General features: G+C 37.4%; 1 protein-coding gene and 1 long non-coding RNA gene across 4 annotated transcripts; both read right to left on the bottom strand.

The window, feature by feature from the left end:
• Window positions 1–729: 729 nt before the first annotated feature.
• LOC112172105 (CLP protease regulatory subunit CLPX3, mitochondrial) lies at window positions 730–9,567 on the bottom strand. Of its 3 annotated transcripts, none has more exons than XM_024309289.2 (15): window positions 8,282–9,566; window positions 8,125–8,186; window positions 7,840–7,937; window positions 7,536–7,615; window positions 7,176–7,226; window positions 6,091–6,165; window positions 5,941–6,018; window positions 4,641–4,697; window positions 3,412–3,482; window positions 3,229–3,328; window positions 2,957–3,061; window positions 2,538–2,600; window positions 2,114–2,236; window positions 1,822–1,980; window positions 730–992 (listed from the first exon to the last, which is right to left on the bottom strand). In XM_024309289.2, the coding sequence occupies exons 1-15, from the start codon at window positions 9,113–9,115 to the stop codon at window positions 924–926; spliced, it is 2,025 nt and encodes a 674-aa protein (XP_024165057.1). In that variant the 5' UTR covers window positions 9,116–9,566; the 3' UTR covers window positions 730–923. The 3 variants fall into 3 exon arrangements, with proteins under 3 accessions (XP_024165057.1, XP_024165059.1, XP_024165058.1); XM_024309291.2 differs by lacking the exon at window positions 730–992 and adding an exon at window positions 1,014–1,205 and having other exon boundaries at window positions 8,282–9,567; XM_024309290.2 differs by lacking the exon at window positions 730–992 and adding an exon at window positions 1,264–1,411 and having other exon boundaries at window positions 8,282–9,567.
• Window positions 9,568–20,364: 10,797 nt separating this feature from the next.
• On the bottom strand, window positions 20,365–21,377 carry LOC121050117. Its single transcript, XR_005802001.1, has 3 exons — window positions 21,344–21,377; window positions 20,862–21,025; window positions 20,365–20,497 (listed from the first exon to the last, which is right to left on the bottom strand). It is a non-coding gene; the product is annotated as an uncharacterized LOC121050117 (long non-coding RNA).
• Window positions 21,378–21,740: the final 363 nt, after the last annotated feature.

The raw sequence follows: 21,740 nt of genomic DNA, 5'->3' as shown, positions 1-21,740 counted from the left end.
TTTTTATGATTTTGTGGGCTACTTGGAGAAATAGAAATGCTAAAGTTTGGGAGGGTGAATTTAAGCAAGCTTCACAGATTGTCCCAATGACTTTTGGTTGGCTGGAAGAATATGAAGCTGCTCATTCTTCTACCCAGTCGGGTCCGGTTGCTAGGCCGGTTCCCAGGTGGACGAAACCTCCATTGGGCTTCGTAAAACTGAATGTTGATGCTGCCTTTGATCAAGCTTCGGGTCGCTCGGGGTTAGGTGGGGGTGTTTAGGGACCATGACGGGGCTTTTCTTCATGGGTTTCAGCACTCCATCACAATGGTTCAATCAGCTCGCCATGCGGAGCTGCTAGCACTGGTTCTAGGGGTGCAGCTGGCTATTGAGAATCATCTTACTCCATTGATTGTGGAGACAGACTGCTTGAATTTGGTGTCAGCTTTATCTTCTGCTGCACTGGATTGTTCGGACCTCGGTCTTTTGCTAGATGACTTGCGAGCTTTGTTGCCTGAAGCCTTGGAAGCTCGTGTACTCAAGGTTGGAAGACAAGCTAATGGTGTGGCTCACATCTTGGCTCAGGAGGCCAAGAATGATGAGTTTCTGTTAGATTTCTTTTCAAACATTCCTATGTCTGTGGAGGCTATATTAATCTCCGATTGTAATGATGATCAATCAATGAATGAGTCTTTCATTCCCCTCAAAAAAAAAAAACATGTACAATGATAGAGGATAAACAAAAACGGCAACCTCAATTGCAAAGATTTAAATAAATCAGACATGCTACATTTTTTGCTCTCTTTCTTTCTTCTTTTCTGGTTAATTTGAATCAGAAGCTACATCATTCTATAATAGGGTATTTACACCAGATTATGAATGTTAATTTTACAAATAACAATAAAGAAATTTTACATATTATAACAACTATGATGGTATTATAGTTACATGCTCATAGCCCTGGAATGTTCTGATTCTCCCTCCGACTCCCGTTCAGCTACCTCGACATACTCCTACACAGGTAGAATGTTTCTATCATGCCTTTTGTTCACTTTTTTTCTTTTGCTCTTTTGAGAACATAGAAACCACACATTCTTTACTAAATAGTCCATGCCAAACAGAAATTGTATTTTCAATGGATTGTCCACTTTCATGATAAAGAAAAAAGGACGGACCACCCCCCCGCAAATGTGGGTTCCACAAGCCAAATTAGCTTAAAGAATGAACTGTTGACCAAAAACAGAAACTGTTCAGTACTTCGAAATAAAATAAAGGACTAATTTCATTTCACCTCTCTGACGTTTACACCTTAAATCATTTATGCTCCTACCCTTCTAATGTCATCGTACGTCACCTAGTAGTCATCATTTTAATGAATCTTGTCCAACCATTAGTTGACAAAAGAACCAAGGGTTGGTGAGTCCATGGGCACCTGTGATGAAATTAGAAGCGCAAGGGTAGCCAATGAGGTAAATAAAATTATTTAAGGGATCCTAGAGGATAAAACCAAAACAGGAAGACACACTTGGCAAGTACAGCATTCTTTGACTGCACTATTTGGCTTTTCCATGCCTTTGAAGAGATCTCATTCAACTATATCGACCGGAAAGCAATCTTTACAGACGATTGCCAATCCCATGATGGCCACACAATTGATGGGAATCTCACTTGGACTAAAGGCCTTCCTTTATATGCTCTAAGTGGCTATAATTTTGACAATTATAGTTCAGGCTGCCCTAGAGGCTTTTTTCCTAGCTTGTTTCAGTCTATTCATAAAAAATATAAACAAATAAAAATAAGAAGAAGAAGGCTGGAAAAGTGTAATCACTTGCAGGATCTTACCACTGATTCTTTCAACTTTATTTCACGAAGGTATCTTTCCAATGCACCGTCCCCTCGAATAATCTTCCCTCCACATCCAGGGGCATTTCCTGAATCCACAGACTCCTCATCAACCACTACAGCATCTACTCTATCTTCTCCTGTTTTAACATCCGGAATCTGAGACATAACCCCATCAAGATAATTAGTCGATATAACATATTTGAAAACAACTCCACATCATTATCATGATATCATCATCATCATCATTTTCTTTCTAAAACATGCAGATAAGCAATGGATTCTTCCTCACCTCATACATGGCTTCGGTTAGAATACTTTCCAATATCGATCTTAATCCCCTGGCACCGGTATTCTTAGCCATCGCTTTCTTTGCCATGAGTCTTAGTGCTTTGTCCGTGAAATGCAGCTTCACCTGAAATGATTAAAACTATATCATAATCTTAACTGTTGGAAGAACATTCAACAGGTCATCGTTGAGTTCATGCCTGGAAAAAGTAATTGAGTAGTTGATGCTTTAGTTAAGTTTGCAGACATGGTACTGAAAGAACATTTGGATGGAGATCCCGCCATCTTGGCTTGTCTCCCATCCTCAATATGATATCTCTAATGAAATCATAAGATTCCTGTCTTAACTCTAGTCAATCATGATACATATGCTTCAATGCTAGTACAAAACATGCTATTAAACAAAAAAGCAGAAGAAAAGTGCTTACATTGTTCATGCTAAATAGTTTCTTGTACTGCTTACCAAGGGCATTTTTTGGTTCCGTCAGTACCTGTAAAAAAGAATAAATCGAAAAGTATAGGTCAAGCAATCCTCAAAAAATTCTAATGCAGTGATAAGTATTATGGCTAAGAGAAATTAAACATGACTCCATACTGAATTGAAAATCAATGACTCATGAATGTGTAGCACTTATTCTACACAGTACCCAAAATATTTACAGAAGGTCCGAGTTGACATAAAATGCCACTTCACCAAGTGCATGGAGACAGTTAATTCTGTAAAATCTAACAAAGGATTTATTCTGTTACAAGTTATAAGCAATTTTTTCCTGGTAAAATATCTTGTATGTAGGATCAGAAGCACCTGCAGGGCATTGAATCCAAACAAAAATGCTTTCGTTGTTACCTGAACAAGTTGGTCTTCAGTTAAAGCAGATAAACTAACTAATATTGCAAAACGTCCAATAAACTCGGGTATGAGTCCATATGCAATGAGATCAGCACTTTCAACCTGGACATTTGAAATGCAATTTTTAGACCATACGATACAAATTTTTTTACTTCATATCAAGCAAATATATTCTGTACTTGTCCAAGAAACAAGCAGATCTATAAAGAAAATGGAACAGGCAAAAATCAGTTTCCTATTTCAACAACTTTGAAAGGTCTGAATCGTACCAATTCAAGTAAAGATGATGTCAGTATTGCGTTGGTTACACCACCAGCTCTCATGTTGGCACGGACAGGAGCACCAAAGCCAATAGAAGAATCTTGTCGTCTGGTCAGAAATACAGATAGTTACCTAACATACGTTTAAGAAAAAAGAAAACGAATCTGCCTAGGAGAAATTGATACACATACCTCTCTGAAATGGTTTTTTCAAGATCTACAAATGCTCCACCACAAATAAAAAGGATATCTTTCGTATCTATCTGCAGATCAATTACATGAGTTTTAGGATCATGATATTGTAATAGTGAACTAATATGAATATGGTGGAGGTTGTATTCAAAATCAGGATATTCACCAGTCAAAGCTTTAAAATTCGTAGGGTAGGAGATTATATTGCTTTGACTGTCTTCATAGTGAAACACTTTACCTAGTTCAGCTGAGTAGCTCAAGATAGAATTCATGATATAGGATGAATAAAACATGCACTGATGAAGTCTGATTTTAATAATTTCAACATTGAAGTGGAAGCACAAAATTCATACAGTGCAAAGCTGTCCACAGTCAGAACAGAAGGTCTTACTGAGGCTGGGTGGAAGCTGACAATGAAATAACCTTAGTAAGATCATCTATGACTGACATTCTACAGGGACCCACGGCCTCAAGGACCTATTGCTTGGCATTCTTGGCTAGACAACCCCAGGGGTACCCAGCATGGTGCACTTGCCATAAAGGAAAGTACTTCCCATACATTCACATTGGCGTTTTCCCCCTCGGGGCTCAATGGATGAGGCAGGTCATTGGTTAGTCTTAGAAAGGGTACAGCTGCCAGCTGGCAGTCAGACCCCATGTGGCATTCTGTCAGGCCATTAAACATGAACTCCCATGATTCTAGCACCAATTCGTGCACTGAAATGAAGAACGAATGTTATCATTCTTTGATCCTACATCAAAGAAGGGAGAAAGTTTTCCTTCACAATTCCCTTTTCAAGGCATTAGTAGTCTACATTTACGGTATGCAACTTTTACTCTCCTAACTGTTGTACACAAATTAATTACTCCTAATCACCCTTGCTAACTTAAGCATCCAGGGTCCTTTGCCGATACCACACCAGTTTCCCTGGGTGACTGGCTTGGTTTAAGCAGCCAGTAACAGGACAGCTAAGCATACACAAGCCATCGCATCAACCCAGATCAGCTCTGCATCCAGAGCTGAGCTTAGTACATTGGTCTAAGATGACGTTTAGGCCAAAACACAAAGATTTCAAACTATGCACATAGATCAAATTAGGAAGTTTATACGATATAAAAACCAGCTAAACCTAGGTTCTAATAATACCCGAATAAGATAATCAACATTATATGAACAAATTTGTGAGTGGCATAATATCTCAGAAAATTGAAACTACAAAATGTCATACCTGTATGTTATCACCCCGTGGATGCTTCCTCGCACCCTTCTCAGGAACGTTCACTATCTAAACAATGAAGAAAATATTACTCTTTAGTGAGTAGAAGAGACTCTGATGATAAATTAATAACACTGACTTGCTGCCTTGCCGGGGATGTGAAAGTTCATTATAAATAAAAGTGTGCTTAGCGTGATATGTAGCCTGTGTCAATTTGCAATTATAACTGATGCAAATATTATTTAGAGTCTCATTGAAAGGCATATTTTCTGAGCTATCATCACGAAAACACACACATATACACACAAATCAATACAGAAAAAAAAAAAAAAAAAAAAAACAAAGCGTATTTAAATCTTTTGACCAAAAAATATAGAATGTTAAATTTTATTTGGACAGGATAAATACTCCTTCATCTTATTATCCTCCTTCATCTTATTAGTAAGAGTCCACAACTTTTTTGAAATAGTAGATTATAAATTCATCTTACAGAGATAACAGACGGATTACTTTGTATGAAATAATGGCAAATGGAATACTTTGGAAGTAACAAGGAAGCTTCGGTGAAAATGAGAAGATAATCAGAAAGTGTGGAGCACGCAAGAGTGCTACTGAAAAATGATTGACCAACCCAATTTTAAGAGTTGCTCTCCGCTTCTAATTTCACCAAACAAAGAATCCTTATTCAAAGCCATAGCAAAGAAGAAGAGAGTTCTGACTAAACCACCTAAATGATGGTTGGGACAAAAAAGGATAGCAAGGAAGTTGTACAAGAGAAAGAATGGCCTTCAGGCCAAGGAATTAGAATTATAGTTTTGGGGGATTACCAAATTTGGCACCTGAAAGTTTCAATGAACCAAAAATAAACTTTTTCTTTCAAAATGTAAACAGCAATGGCACTTTCATAATCAAGTCATAAAAAATTTTCATACCTTTTTTGCAATATGCGCTATAAGGGGCAGTGTGGCCTTTTCACATGCGGCCAAAAGTGAGATATCTGTTGCAATGTTTAATAAACTCCTATTTGTTCATGAATTATATTTGGGTGCCAATTTTGGTATCCCCTTCTTTTCGTTTTATAATATTTTCTTTTCACTTTTTTCCAACCAGTCCTGCTGAATTTAAAATACCTAGAAAGGGATTTGCATCTATCATGAATTCAAAAGACAACAAGAGGGACAACGAGGTGGAGAAAACCACAGCCAACATTCAATTTGTTCCAGGCATCCAAAAGTTACTTGATTGCAGAAGGTGAGATGGATAAAAACAATAAAATGAGGAGCAACACTGCAGTTTAAAACAATTGACTCACAGTTCCTTCGAGCATTTTCAGTAAAGCCTGCTGAACACCCTCTCCAGAAACATCTCTGCTAATGTTTAAACTCTCAGCCTGAAAACCAACAATACAAAAACTAAGAATATGATGATGCCTACAAACTATGTAAAAAAAAAAATACAGCACCTTCTTAGTTATCTTGTCAACTTCATCAATGTAAACAATCCCTTGTTGAGCTGCTTGTACATTGAAGTCAGCTGCCTATTTACAAGATCAATTATGTGAGTTCAGTGATATAACTGGTAATTAGAGCACAGGTTAGATGCTTGCAGTCAAGAGCTTAAACGAACATCAAAAATTATGTTGACTAAGTTGTAAACTAAAATATCAGGAACAGTCCAGCGGACAAAATTTACATCAAGCTTACATGTTTAAGAAAATGTTTTTGGTGCAGCAGAAAGTTGATTGCTATATATTGCTGTCTAAGGATTCACTATAACTAGACGGAGTCTTGTTCACCTAGTCAATTGATTATTTACTCAGTTGTGCTCAACTGCCCTTGGATTTAAATCCATTGGTGGAATTTATTGAGGCAGTTGGAATCAGTTTAGTTGCGTTATTATTCTACAACAATGGATTTAGATCTAATGACTGCTGAGGTAAGGAATGAGTAGGTGAACAAGACAGTAACTAGATCACTAAAAACAAATATAAATGATGCATGATATGAATGAAGGATCCAAGCCATAATTTAATCTCCAACTCTTTTGCAATTAAAAGACCAATTTTGCCTGGGTGCGTGTGTTTGGTGGGGTGGTAAGATACTGACTTCTCATTTGAGATGTCATGTGTTCGAACCCCATCAAGGGTGGGGAGGGGTGGGGTTTAAGGGTTTAGGAAAAAAGAAAAGGAAAAAAAAAAAGACAAATTTTGCCTTTAGAAGTTGGACTTGACCTATTCACTGCATTAAAAAAATCACAAAGTTGATTGAACATATAACTAAGAGTCTCCCTTCTCATCAATAACACATACACATATAACCATTCTCAGAATGTGCAGACAACATAAAAAAATGGTAAGAAAAATGATGTGGAGAAAGGACTATATCATACACATTTCAAAGATTATTAACTGTTGAGAATATATAGAACAAAAACAAAATACATGTATATGTGCATATACATTCCTCCAGAAAGATGGGGAAAAAAGGTAACAGATATGTGAGTGGATTGATAAGAAAAAACCACTGAAGAATGCAAAACAAGACATACCGCCAATAGTTTTTGCAATATTGATTCGACATCTTCCCCAACATAACCAGCCTGCAAAATAGCAGAATTTGCCTCTTTCAGTTTACCAGTAATTCAAACAAGATATTTCCAGCCTATAAACATGCAGCATGGTTAATTATGAGAAGTGAATGTTTTCTTTATGACATGCCAACTTTGCTACTCACTGCAATTAGTGAAAGATACCAAGCGTGTCAATAAAATTAAAATGATTTTACAAACTACTTCAAAATATTAGGCAGATACCAACCTTGACCAAAATAGTAGAGCTTGTATTTGAGATTTCATGCGACTATTTCAATTCATAAGAGTTGTCAAGAAATCACTATAAAACAAACTCACCTGTGTTAAATTCGTTGCATCAGTAATGACAAATGGCACATTCACAAATCGAGCTAGTGTTTTTGCAAGCAACGTCTTCCCTGTTTTACAATATCATAGTTAGAAGGGAAGGTTAACATCTTAGGGGTTCTTTCCTCTTCTATCTCTCTCTCTGTATAATTATCTCAACTTCCACATACTGTTCTATCCAAAATAAAATAAAAAATCCAGATAGTCATATATAAATTTAGATCATTATTACAGGGCTAAGAATATAAACAACTGGAGTGCATAAGTTGATAAGTGCTTTGGAAGTATTTAATACCAGATCCAGTTGGGCCCATCAAGAGCACATTGCTCTTTTCTAGCTCTACACTATCTTCTTTATCTATTGTGTTTGGTTTTCCTGATTCTGCTGCTGACCTAGAATCAAACTCCATTGGTTCAGTTATAGTATCTAAATCCATAAAACATATAGTACAACAATCGGTACGTGCATAAACAAGTATTGTGGTGAAGAATGGGGGAAAGGTTTAAACAAAAAATAAGTTTTGACAAAGAGTTAAGGGCATGAATATGGTGTCAAGGAAAAGGAAAACTGAAAACCAACCCTTTGTGCAAGGAGGCATGATAAATTCGTTTGTAGTGGTTATAAACAGCAACAGAAAGCACCTGCAACGCAAATACTAAAATGTCCAGTCCATAGATGAAGTATGGAAAGAGCATGAGAATGAAGCAAAGATTGAGTAAAGAAATGGGATTGGAACCTTTTTGGCTCTTTGTTGCCCAATAACGAACTTATCAAGACCCTGGCAGATCTCCTTAGGAGTGGGCAAATCCTTCCCCAAATTGGAGCCGCCCCAGGCAGTCTTCTTGTCTCCAGCATCTGCATCTGCATCTCCAGTAGCGCGAATGACATTAACTCCAGGTGCAAAAGGGGGGCCCGGGGGCGTATGCACAGCAAGTCCGTTGCCAGGGGGAGGCTGAGGCCAATTGCCAGGTGGCTCCGACGCCCCATTAGCATTGGCATATGATCTCAGAGTGTCCCAGAAGGATGCCCTCAGGCCATTAGTATCGTCGTTTGTGGTATTGGGATTGGAACCATTGGTTTTGATTTTGGTGGCGTTGCGATTGGAAGAGGTTGTGTTAGTGTTGGTGAGCCTCCCAATCTCCACGAAAGTGCCTTGGAGGGGAGCAACCTGGTGAGGTCGGAAGTAGTAGGCGGTCTTGCAATTGGGGCAGAGATTGAGGGCCTGATACTGAAGCCCAGAGCCATTCCTCCCGGCCTCCTCCGCCGGCGGAGGAGGAGGGGATAAGTTAGGTAAGCGGCGATCGGAGAAGATGAGGTCCATACGGTTGAAGGAGCAGCGCGGGCAGTTGGCCTCTGCCCTGATTTTACGGGTGGTGCGGGCATCGCCGGAGCCCGAGCCGCCGTGATCCCACTTGTAGCGCGCCTGCACTCCGATGAGAGACTCTCTTCGGCGATGATGGCTAGTGATATTGAAGTGGTGCAGGTGCGTGGAGATTGCGGATACTTGAGTGAACCGCTGGTGGAGCTGTGCTATATGCTTTAGTTTCTGCCATCTCAACATGCCAGACATTATAAAAACAAATCACGAAATTTCAATTTTAATGCAATACAGAGAGAGAGGGGTTGAGAAGAGATTGAGATTGCGATCGGGATCTCCAATGCTATGCTATTATAATAATCAAACTGTGACAAAAATTTGTAGGAAGAGATGGGGAGGAGCATAGCAAGCAATCCAGAAAGGAAAGATAAAGTGGGGAGTGTTTATAGGAACAAAAACTGAAATACTTCCAAATCCAAAATCCACAATCCACACACTCTTCTCTTTCCTTTTCCGTCCAGTCTTATTTTTGCTAACTTTGACACTTTGACTGCGTTCGCCTTGTTAATAACTTGACATGTACTTGACGTATTCGTTCACCTAGTACCTAACAATCCATCCCTCTTCTTCGGCAGCCGCACCACCCCACCATTGCCGCAACATCCAGCCATGTCCGCCTTTTATTTATTTTTGGATCAACTCTTTTTCTATATTTCTGCTTAATCGTCGGAGAAAACTCTTCCATCTCATTTATCACGCAAAAGTAATTTATTTTGTTTTCTTAGAGAAATAAATATTAGTAAAAAATAAATAAATAAATAAAACATGAGAGCAACATGATATACTCCGTATTATAAAATTGTTGTGCGAGACATCTTTAAGACTCTATTTAGGATTGCTACACTTTTAAAAGATCAATGTTTGTCTAAATTTTAGATTTTATTATGTTTGGTAACTAATATAAGGGAAAAAATTACAAACAGTACCCAACTTATGGGCCACTCTGAATTTCTATACCCAAGCTTCCGAAACTATCACAATGGTACCCCAAATATCTCACCCGACCCAACATTCGTACCTGCCGTCATGGACGGCGTTAACTATCATGCCACGTGGCATTTTCTTAGGGGTAAAACCGACCCTCTGTCTTTACCTCCAGGAAAAAAAAAATACAAATAGTACCCAACATATGACCGACTCTGAATTTCTATACCCAAATTTTCAAAAACTATCACAATGGTACCCAGGTTATCTATCCCGACCCAACATATGTACCCGCATCCCACGCTTACGCAGCCCTCCTAGCACCCCGCGCTTGCGCAGCCCTCCTAGCACCCCGCGCTTGCGCAGCCCACCCGTGCCCAAGATGATGGGAGAGTTGGGAGAAAGAAGAAAATGAAGAGAGTTTGAGGAAGAAGAAGAAATCTGGTGAAAGGACGAGAATACCCCTCAAAGTTTGACAGTTGACTAACTCCGTAACGGCCAACAGTGTTCTAGGTACTAAAGTTGGGTCGGGGTCCGAACTTCAAGTACCAAAGTGATAGTTTTGGAAACTTAGGTACAGAAATTTGGAGTCGACCATAGTTTGAATATTGTTTGTATTTTTTACCCCTAATATAAAGCAGTTTTAACTGAAAATTATAGGTTACTGGCAGCAGATTTTATAAGCAACCCAAATATTATTTTTAGAAGATGATTTCTATTAAAACACGCTCTGAAGTTGTTTTATGTACTGACAGCACTTTTAAAAGTTTTTTTTTTTTTAGTAATGTCACAAGGGCGAAATAATATATTTATCACAAGTCAGAATAGGCCGTTATATACCATTCCGCTGTCATTTATAGACAGACAAGAAGCTAATGGTAGTACCCACAAGTGGTACATACATATAGTCCTACTCATTATACATTTAAATACGTAGAGGTAGCGGATACCCTCTTTCGGTACTACTCCAGAAGCGCTAGAGGTACATACGGTGCATAAAAGTGCATAGGTTCCTAAAAAGGAAATTATTGTAAGGATTAAATTATGCTTATTACCTTGTACTTTCAAGGGTTCATCAGTTCAGTCCATGCATTTCTAATTTAATCAGAAAAATCCTTGCACTCTCCAATTTCATCAAATTAATCTAATCCGTCACTATTCCATCAATTTTCGTTGTTAAAATGCTGACGTGGGACCTTCTCACAGAAAAAATTCCCAAACTACCCATCGCTAGGCAGTCCACCAACGCGTCAGTGTTGTGAATGCAGGTGGGTAGTTTGAAAATTTTCCCCGAAAATTGATGGAGTGGTGATAGATTTGATCGATTTGATGAAATTGGAGAGTGTAAGGACTTTTCTGATTAAATTATAAGTGCAGGGACTGAACTGATAAACCTTTGAAAGTACAGGGTAGTAAGTAGAATTTAGTCCTTATTGTAAATAGATAAACTAAAAACATAGAAATGGGCCTAGGGCAAAACACCCCAGCCCAAAATAAAAGCCCAAGAGGGCAGCTCCAAGAGAGAGGAAGTCCAGTTCGCGGCCCAGTAGGGAAGGGTGCTCCAAGCCCAACCCAAATACCATCACCCAACCAAAATCTGTGGACAGCTTGGTGCAACGCTGCCGACCACCATCATCTAGAACCTCGCCACCACTACCACCCCACGAAACAGCCCAAAACCACCAAGCCACGTCGGCCATCACGATCCGGCCAGACCCTCCATAGCCACGCCGCCACAGCAATCCATCCAGATCACCAAAGCCACGCCTCCACGACACGATTTGCTCCAACTCCTCCATAGCCACCGCTGCCTCCAGTTCTGGAAATCCCATGACGAAGACACCGCCGCAGGTCCTGGAAGCCCATGACCCGTCGCCGTATCTGTCCAGTTCGATCTCGAATCAGAAAAAGGCATTCGGATTCCACCTCCACCCATTTCGGCAAACCTGCAAGCCAAACCTCCCACACATGAAGCCACTGAGGCAATAGCAATCCCGCCCGACAGCAAAGCCCCGCGGCTTCGACGAAGCCAAACGGCCAGCCTAGGCCAAGGCCACCGCCGGACGAGAAAATTCTCAAGATCATGAAGCCTTCTTAGGGTTTTCTCAAAGAGAGAAAACATAAAGACTTGATTCCTTGCGTGCAGCCCTATATTTTTAAAAGTATTGTTTACCAAACATGAAACTGTTTTAATTTACAGCAACTCAAAGATTATTTTTAGAAGATAATTTCTATTAAAACACGCTCTGAAGTTGTTTTATGTATTGACAGCACTTTTAAAAGTATTGTTTATCAAATATGAAACTGTTTTAATTCATAGCTAATTGATCTCACAACACAGCAGCAGAATTTTTTTTTAAAAGTCACAGTAATACTAAACTAGCCCAAAAACTTTGAAAGAACTTGCCATTAATTGATGCTACCCTACAACTAACTATTTTAGATCTTACCATTCCCCTTCTCTCGAGAGACTAAGAAAAATAGTAACAAAAGAATTAATCTTTAAACCAATCTGGCTTTAAAAGATGGAACAACTGGACTTGGCACTAGCACGAGTTATTAGAACAATTAGAGCCATTGGATTTGATTAAATAAAAATCAACTTGGCACTAGCGGTTGCCGGTTATTTGATTAAATAAAAGATCAAACATCGACTATTAATAGAACTACAGCGTGATACCTAAATTATAAATTACAAGCATTAAGAAAATGTTCCGAGACAATAAGAACAGGCCCAACTATGAATATGTATTCTAGCATGCATCAATTAGCGAAGAGTTCATTTTTTGTTATTTCATTTGCTTTATAATTGTGGTAACATATCGGAAAGACATTGCTCACTCGAACCCATAATACAATTTTATCTGTTTTCTCACAATGTTGCCACATGAAGCTAAGTCCAATGACACTTAGTTTGATCCGATTTAGCTTCCAGATGCCATACCTTTAGGCAGCCATGATTTTGCCATTCAATTGTATGCAATCCCAACTTAGTAGTCAATGCTCTATCTCTGGCAACATATACATACGTTTTGTTTATCGATATGTATGCATACATGCTGCATATCACAGATTTTGATTTTCTTTTCAGATTTTTCAATTAATATGCACATAAATTTCTTTTATTAAATAGCATATTGTTGATCAATCAACATTATACTATATATGAAAGATGAGTTAACTGTTCACACCTGTTCATGTAACAGTAACAAGTCAGTTTTGCCCTTGCTCTTTTCCCACAACTTCAGGGTGCCATTGAGCTGCTAGATGCTTCCATTGGTTTCTTCTTTCTTCTACTGCGTGTTTACTCCGGAGAAGGACAACCTACTTCTTTGATCTGCTGAAAAAAAGAGTGAGAGAGGGGTACAGAGAGTGAGTGATAGAACGATTCCACCCACCAAGAGGAAGAAAGAAGAAGAGGGAAATTCACATTACGAGACTGAACATATAATCTTATTGGCAAGATTACTGTTTATTCTCATCGGTGCTACTTTGCAGGCAATTAAAGTAGCAAGGCTACTGTTTGTTCTTATTTCACCATGTCTGCACGCTTAAGTCATTAATCAAGATTATTGATACTACAACATATATGGGCTATAATATCAATATATGTTCCCTGAATCAATATATACACTACCGCTGGTCATCTTGATAGAACGTTACCCTCTATTCGGCGTATATCTTTGCGTGGAAGTATGGTCCACCATATTATTGGTGTCGTTTTACATAGCCCTGATCTTATCTGGTGCTTCGTCAAATGCTTAATTGCATCCCTTATTAGGTTTTATTTCCAATGCTTTATTGCATCTAGTATTAATCTTGTTATTTTATATGTTGATGTAGCTTCTGCATCCATAAGTTGTAATTTTTCTTATGTTTATTATTAATAAATTGGTTGACTATTACTCTCAAAAAGTTTGAAAGCATCTCATATTAATTCCTTTGGTAGCCAATCACCAAATCATAATACACGAGGTGGGTAGTTTTTTGTTATCTAAGTATATACATTTCTAAATTGACCGAATGGATTCAATTTGTTCATCTTACAATATTATTTTGATTTGATGAATTAAAATCTTAAATTCTATCTATGAATGTTGTAATCACATGAGATCAAAACCTTTGTTTCTTGATCCGAATACTTAAGAACCTCACATTCTCCAAGAGATTGTTATACAATCAAAATAGCTCAAAACCTCTTGTCTCTTGATCTCCAATTATGTCAGAGTCACTACTCCTTCTCACTATGATTACATGTGTTAACCTCTTTTCATTCTACTTTTAGAACTTGAAGCTTCTTACTATGCAAACTCAAACATATTTGAGTTATCTCTGAAATCCAATGAGGGCTATGATTCTCAATTGAATTATTTAATTGTAGTATACGCTTATACACATATGGACCACAGTCCTAAACTCGAAATTCGGCTATATTAATATTGATTCCAATTAAACTATATTATGAACCTTACGTTCATAAATTATTGGATCTCTCAATATCTTGTCATACATATTTCAATAACAAATGAAGGCTTGAATTTTACCTATCGATATTCATGATCATAAATATTGGCACAGATATTTATTTTTGCATATATTGCAACTATGGACATGATCCATTGCAATTGCCATTTTTCATGATTGATATTTCTCAAAGCTAAGGTAACAATCATCTTAAAAGCTACAGATCTTGATGGATATCTCTAGCATAGCATATAATTATATATCATGTTACCGATATGACATTCTTTTGCATATGGTGTAGATAATTTTCATCATATTTTAATTATATTACACAACTATAACCACTATATTAATCATGAACCACAAATTTCATTTAGCCAAATCCACATTATTGTGGCATGACCGGTTGAGTTTTATTTTCTTTTTTTATCTACCAAGTTGCATATAATTATTTACAAAATTTGATGACATGCATAGTATTGCAACCTTGCTCATAATGAGATAATCTTTACACTATTAAAGGGAGAAATATCGTTTATGAATAACGAGATGAAGTGCTATGAGATATTTATCCACCATGTCTCATTTTACTTTTGAGAAATTCTCAAAAAAATTTGAGAAATTGAAAATGTGATAATTATGAATTATGTACTTTTGACCTATTTGTTTGGACTCACCACCAATCAATAGATATTTTAAATTCAATCTATACGCATTTTGCGTATGGTCAAATCAGAGAAAAGACTAATATAACAGCGTGAATTTGTTTGGAATATACTCACAATGAGTTTTAAACTCTCTATAAAGGAAGATCATACAAGCCCTATAACGTTCTTCATGAGGTTATATAAATATCTACATTCAATTTACCTTGGAGAGACAATACATGTCCTAAAAGAGGCATGGGTACTCAATATCAATAAACCTTATTATAGCTAAAGCATGCATATATGAATGTGTGGAATCAAAAATTGATGATCATTGATGATTTCTTATCTATAGTAGCTACTAAAAATCATCTATGGTTGTATATTTTACCATGTTTTTTATTTTGTCAATAAACTATAATATTCACCGCATTGGAAAGAGGCAATTTCAATGAATTAATATTAGAAATGTGATGATATACTTGGACATATCTTACTAACATTCCACATCAAACTAGAAGCTTCAACCAAAGAGGGAACATGACAATGACCTAATAGAGGCAGCTTGGAAATCCCTGTGGTCGTGAGTAGCGGATCTAAAAAGTCCCATAGGCGCACGACAACACGTGTAGTGAGGGTTTTGCTTCAGGGGATTCTAGACTTCTAGATTTTGAAGGTTGATGGATCGTGAGGTACTAGTTCTAAAATTAGAGACGGTCTCATGCGATTCAGGCAGCAGGTCGGAGGTTGGAGAAACTCAGAGCCATCATCTCTGGTTGTTTGGCATCAATGAGCGATGATTGCTAGATCATGCAATGGTGGTAGTGTGGTGAGGTGGAAACAGGAAATCAGAAAGAGCTAGTGAACAATGGCATCGTGAGCTTTGGGAGTTGCGTGCTGAAGGCAATTCATGGCAGTGTTAGGTTTGGGTTTGAGTCGTCGTTATTCGCATGTGCTCTTTCTTTTGGTGGTGGCGGTGGCACTGAACAGCCGCTGGACGCCATGTTTTCTATCGATGCATGGTAAGGATCACAAACTCTGTTTTGGATATGAATTTGGTTAAGAGTTGGATTATTAATTTTGTTGCGCATGTTAGGTGTTAAAATGAATGTTGGTGGAGCGATGAATTGACTCCTAGTTTGGAAAAGAAGAATGGTAAGGGTCTAGACATTTTGGATATGTTTTGCCATGAACTGTTTAGATTCATTGAAGTTGTGGTTTTATGGATTACATGAAGTGAAATTGGATTTATATTGCTTAAGTAGTCATTGGTTCCTTGAGTTATCGTTGAAAACTTGGTATGACAATGAGACAAGTATGGTTTAGTTGAATGTGTAGAGAGAAGTGGTTTTGTGAATTAAAATGATAAATTTGTTATCAATGTTGAAATGTAAAATAAGAATGGAATCGGTGGTTTGGTCATATGCTTAAGGAAATTGGGAAATAAGTATCGACCGATTTTGACTAGTGAAACAATATGTTGAATATTGTTAAGGAGATTGAGTAATTACAATTGTTGATAAGAATTTGATAATGAGAATGGTAGACTTTTTATGATTAAGTTAAATTAGTAAGGTTGACGAATCAAATTACAACTAAAATACTCAAGTTTTAGGCACTGGTTGTTTGTGGTGAGCAGTGGTTGGGCCGGACTTTTGTGTCTGGGTCATGCCATTGGTTGGTCCGGGCCTTTGTGTCAAGGCCATGCTGCTTGGGCTTTTCTTTGTTTTTATTTGTTATTGTTGTCTTCGGAGTTTTAGTTATTTGCAGCGTGTGTTGAAAATAATTCCCTACTGTAGTAGTGCATGTAGGGCTAGTCGAGCTTGATGCTTGTTTGTGCACTCTATGTGCCTTGTCTCTCTAGGTAGGTGGTGAGTTCCTTGCATTAGCAAATGGTCGCATCCTCTTAGTGGCAGTAACGTGTCTGCTCTAGGTAGGCTGCGAGTTCCTTGCGTAGTCAAATGGTCGCTGCCTCCTAGTGACAGGATGAAACTTAGTTTCACTAGATGTATTTTCCAATGGCAACATGATGAGAAAGCTGTGCGTATAGAAATTATGCTATGCTATAATCGAGTTGCAGATCGAGTTATCTTTCCGTTGTGTCACGCTGTGTGACTTGTGTCAAAGCAAATAGAGTAGCTAGTAGAGCGCTCTTTGCTAGTTGGTGCTTAGTTGAATACAATTGTTTAGTAGGGACTCATGATAGTATTTCAAGATGTTCTCTAGTTGCGTATTGTAACCAGGAATTTTGGCTCAATGTCCCCCCCCACCCTTGTATTCGACAGTTTCATTAATTAAGACTTGAGGGAAGTCGCACCGCCCTTTATTCAAAAAAAAAAAAATACTCAAGTTTTATTGTATCCCGGAATAACCATAGAAAACAAAATCATTTGGGAATAGTAATTGCTATTCATTTGCTTAAGATATAAATGCCAAGTAAAAGGGTCAAATAAGTTAACCTAAACTATAAATAGTGGATAGATGATAAGTATGATCACCACATCCCGTATGAGCTTTCACTACATAAAACAGATTATTTGGAAATGGTTTTCCTTAATTGTCGACTAAATGTAAATTAGTGACTTTTTTAAAGTGAATCATATATCAATTACTTATCGGATTTAGTTTTTGATAAAGGACTCGAGCGTGTGCATTCGGAATTGAATGAAGGATTGAAAATTGGGAATGAACCTAAGAGAGGACGAGAATTCCATATCCAGACAGGGTTTGTCTTTGTCTTGTTAGTGGTTTTATATGTGTGTATATGCTTATATATTATTGTGTTGCCTACAAATATTTGTAGATACCATGGTTAATGCCTCGATATTTGATATGCATAAATTGTTTGAGGGCTAAACACTGGTTACTACCATATGGTTTAGGTCCAAAATCAATTCAATCCCTGGACTTCTAATTTCATCAAAAACACCCATGTACTTTCAATTTTGATCTAATAGGTCTAATTCATTAATATTCTGCTATGGGTTCAACTTATAGTTGGATTATTTGATGAAAAACTTTTTATTTGATAGATTTCTAATAGTGAGACCTACTCCTAAATTGACTATGCATGTCACCTCAACACCACATCATAAAGCATAGGCCATATATGAGCCACGTCAACAAATTAAATGACTCAATTATCGAAAGACTAACAGATTGGACCTATTAAATCAAAATTGAAATTGCTGGGGTGTTTTTGATAAAATTAGAGGTCTAGGGACTGAATTGATTTTGGACCTAAACCACATGATAGTAACCAGTATTTAGCCTATTGTTTGATTATCAAAATTGAAAGAAAATTGAGATCAAACATTGTGTGTTATGATGAGATATGTATGTTTAGTGACCTGAGAGTGAAACTCCAGAATGACAATATGATCATATGTCATGTCGAGTAGGGCTGGACTCGGTTCGGTACCAGAGCCGCAGGCCCAAAACCATGTACCGTACCGATCTAGTTTGGTACATAAAATGCCAAACCACTACCGACCACCGAAGTCGGTATACCAACTTATCGGTATACCCAGAGACTTGGTTGGTATCGGTTGGTTGGGCCTCCAACCGAGTTTATGATTGGGCCAAAACTCCAATGTGACCCATCTATAATTTTAAAAAGCCCAGGCCAATAAGTAAATGAAAAAAAATCAGAAAAATAAGTATATAACTCTCCACTACTACAAAAAGGTCATCAGACGACGGTGAATTTCTGTTGTCTGATGACCAAACTCACCGTGGTCTAAGTGAGTGTTGTGTTTCAATATACTAGTTTCTGTTGTGTGAATTCTGCGCAGGCATGTGCCTGGCATGGCATGCGCGGGGATGCCGCGGCACAATCAGACAACAGAAAATGAAATTTGCCGTTGTCTGAGATTCATAACACACAACAGATATAACTCATTCTTTGTTGTCTGAGATTCATAACACACAACGGATATAACTCATTCTTTGTTGTCTGAGACTAATAACAGACAACGGATATAACTTAATGTTTGTTGTCTGAGGTAAGTAACACACAACTGAAGTAAAATTATCTCCCTTGTCTGTTGATTACTCAGACAACAGAGATTATTTGATTTCTGTTGTGTGATGTTAATCTCAGAGAACAGAATTTGTTTTCTTTGTTGTTGGTTGTTAGTTCACACAACAAATTCTTTGTATCAACCATTGTGTGAGCAATGTAAGGTTTGTTGTTTGAGCTTGGTTCTCACAACATTATTTGGAGCTGTTGTTTGTTCATTATGTAATTCATACTTGGAATCTCTTTCCAAAAATAATGCTCCATATTACCATATAAAACCACACTAATCCATATCATTCAAGTAGCATTTTTCAAACATCCAAACATTCAAGTTACTAGATAATATACCAAAAAAGAAAGCATTCCTAGCTGCTACCTACACATGAATCAAAAGCATCCCTACCTATTTCTAGCTGCTGACTAGACCCATCGAATCAGTATAAACAAAAAAACAAAACAAATCAGAGCGGATTACTGAGCTTCTAGGAATATAAACGCTCAATCTGTTTCTTGGCGGATTACTACCAAAACCACCACTTCTAATGTTTGAGCTATGACCACTTCCAGATCCTTGTGGATGCAGTTCTTGGCGGCAAACAGGGCATGAGTTGTGCTGGACTAGCCATGGTACAATACAATCTGAGTGATATACATGCTTACATGGCATTTGCCTTGCTTCAGATCCCAGCTCAAATTTGTCTTGGCAAACAGGGCAATGCGAATCAACCGTTCAATTGTCAGGATTATCAATGACAGCTTATGCAGAAGCACTGTCCACACCAAAACAAAAACAACAAACAAAGAAGCAAACAATGAGAACAAACATATTGCAGCAATCATATCACTCTCAGTAGTTCCATCACATCACTATTCTTAGTTGGAATAGTTTGGATTCCATAAGAAAAATTCTTCTTCACCTGCTTGTTCTAGTTAGAACCATTGGTGATGTACGATTCTGTGAATGGAATAATTTATGTTCTTTCAAAGAATAAATATCTGGGTGCAATTTAGTTGTGGTAAAATATCAACCATTATGCAGGAACACTTTCATTGGAATTCAACAAGATAATAGTCAATTTCTGAATTTTTTTTTCAGGGAATAGTAGTCATTACTTTTTAAGAAAGTCAAGTGCAAGAATTATTTTTACTAAAACAGAGGATCCAATGACCAGCTCCTGTACTCAATTACCAATAGCTAGGTTCTGATTAGTTCCTAGTTACAGATAATGGAAGCCATATCATCAAAGAAAACAGTAAGCAGCACTTCTAGTTATATACGGTTTAATTACTACTACGAGCACATCTATTGACAAAATAGGTGCATGTTTTAGAACGAAAAAAAGCAGAAGCCACTTAACTTAGCTTTTACTTTATACTAGCATGAGAACCCGCGCGATGCCGCAAGCAGATTTTCTAATCATAACAGATATGATGAAAGAATAAGTTGTTCCTGCACTTGAAATCACGAAACTCAGACACAGCCGTTGCTTTCTCTGCATCAGTGGCTTGCTCCATGACCTGACAATTGAATTACCAGAAGAAAATTTGAGACAAAAAGATTAAGGGGAATAGTTGTAGACACCAGTTTAACAAAACTGCAACACATTGTTACTTGCAAGTAAGGTGGTTCCTTTGTAATTACTACAACAGACTACATACATAGAATGAACAATCTCTCTATCTACAATTACAGAAAGGAATCAATTAAAGAAAAACTTGAAGAGATTACAATTTAACCTCATAGACGGTTTTGCAATTTCCGTGCTTCAAACATGAGCTTTAATCAACAAATTTGATTCAATTATCTCATCACTTACTGAATTTGAGCTTTTATAAGTAGCTATTAACTTACTTATCTTGATGCTTCTCTTATCATCACTACCTCCTTTAGTTTTGCAGGAACCAAATCCACCGGTTCTTCCACTGTGCTCAAATAGCAAAGATCAATAACAGTCTGCTGATCTTGAACATGTTCAATGTCTTGAATCATATTTAACCATTCTTCCACCTAACATCTGCCCATTGTTCTTCAAATTCAGTTTCAACCTGCCACAGAAGCACCATAATTTAAATATTTCAAATCCATGTCTATGCTAACCTGATAATCAATATTATATTAAGTCATATTCAATTTGCAATAGAACATCTGAGACTACAGACATCAAGTTGAAAATATAAAACATGTTCATACACTATATTACTCCAATTCCCTTGATATGTTAACAAAATAAAAAATATTGATACTTGATCAAATTCCATAACATCCAAACCAAATCTGTTAATCATTCATTTCAATTCAATCTTATTAGTGTTCACATGCATCCAAATCAAATTAATTAAAAAAAAGAAAGTCAGCTTGAAAACCTGGAAACGAATAATGAAGCCCTCGTCTTTATCAGCTTCTCAAGCTCGTGGAGGCAGAGCATCTTTATCTACTCTCTTGAGTGAACTGAGAAGGCAGAATTGGAGCAGGAAATTGTTAACTCATGTGTTGTTATCCACTTTACTCCAAAAATACCAAACAATTGTTAACTCTAATGCTCTAATTTCCATTTTAAGACACTGTCTCATACTCATAATCATGTAAACCACAAAAACTGTAGATTTAGTGTGCTAATACTTTGTAACAGACGCAAAAAGCATGAAGACATGCATTATATACTAGTGTACAGTTAAATCTCGTACAGTTAAATACACTAGCTAATACAATCAATATTAAAGAACTAAAGCTTACCAGGCAATGAATTCTTTCCCACAAGGC

This window comes from Rosa chinensis, chromosome 6, assembly GCF_002994745.2.
Source record: "Rosa chinensis cultivar Old Blush chromosome 6, RchiOBHm-V2, whole genome shotgun sequence".
In the NCBI taxonomy this organism is placed as follows: domain Eukaryota; kingdom Viridiplantae; phylum Streptophyta; class Magnoliopsida; order Rosales; family Rosaceae; genus Rosa; species Rosa chinensis.
This window is presented reverse-complemented; position numbering and strand designations above follow the sequence as displayed.

Excerpts from the sequence above, each read along its gene's own strand:
- LOC112172105 (XM_024309289.2), bottom strand. The coding sequence starts at position 9,115 with ATGTCTGGCATGTTGAGATGGCAGAAACTAAAGCATATAGCACAGCTC. Across the intron at positions 7,227-7,535 it reads ATGCAACGAATTTAACACAG|GCTGGTTATGTTGGGGAAGA; the intron begins GTGAGTTTGTTT and ends GCTATTTTGCAG. Across the intron at positions 993-1,821 it reads TAAAGTTGAAAGAATCAGTG|GAGTATGTCGAGGTAGCTGA; the intron begins GTAAGATCCTGC and ends CTACCTGTGTAG.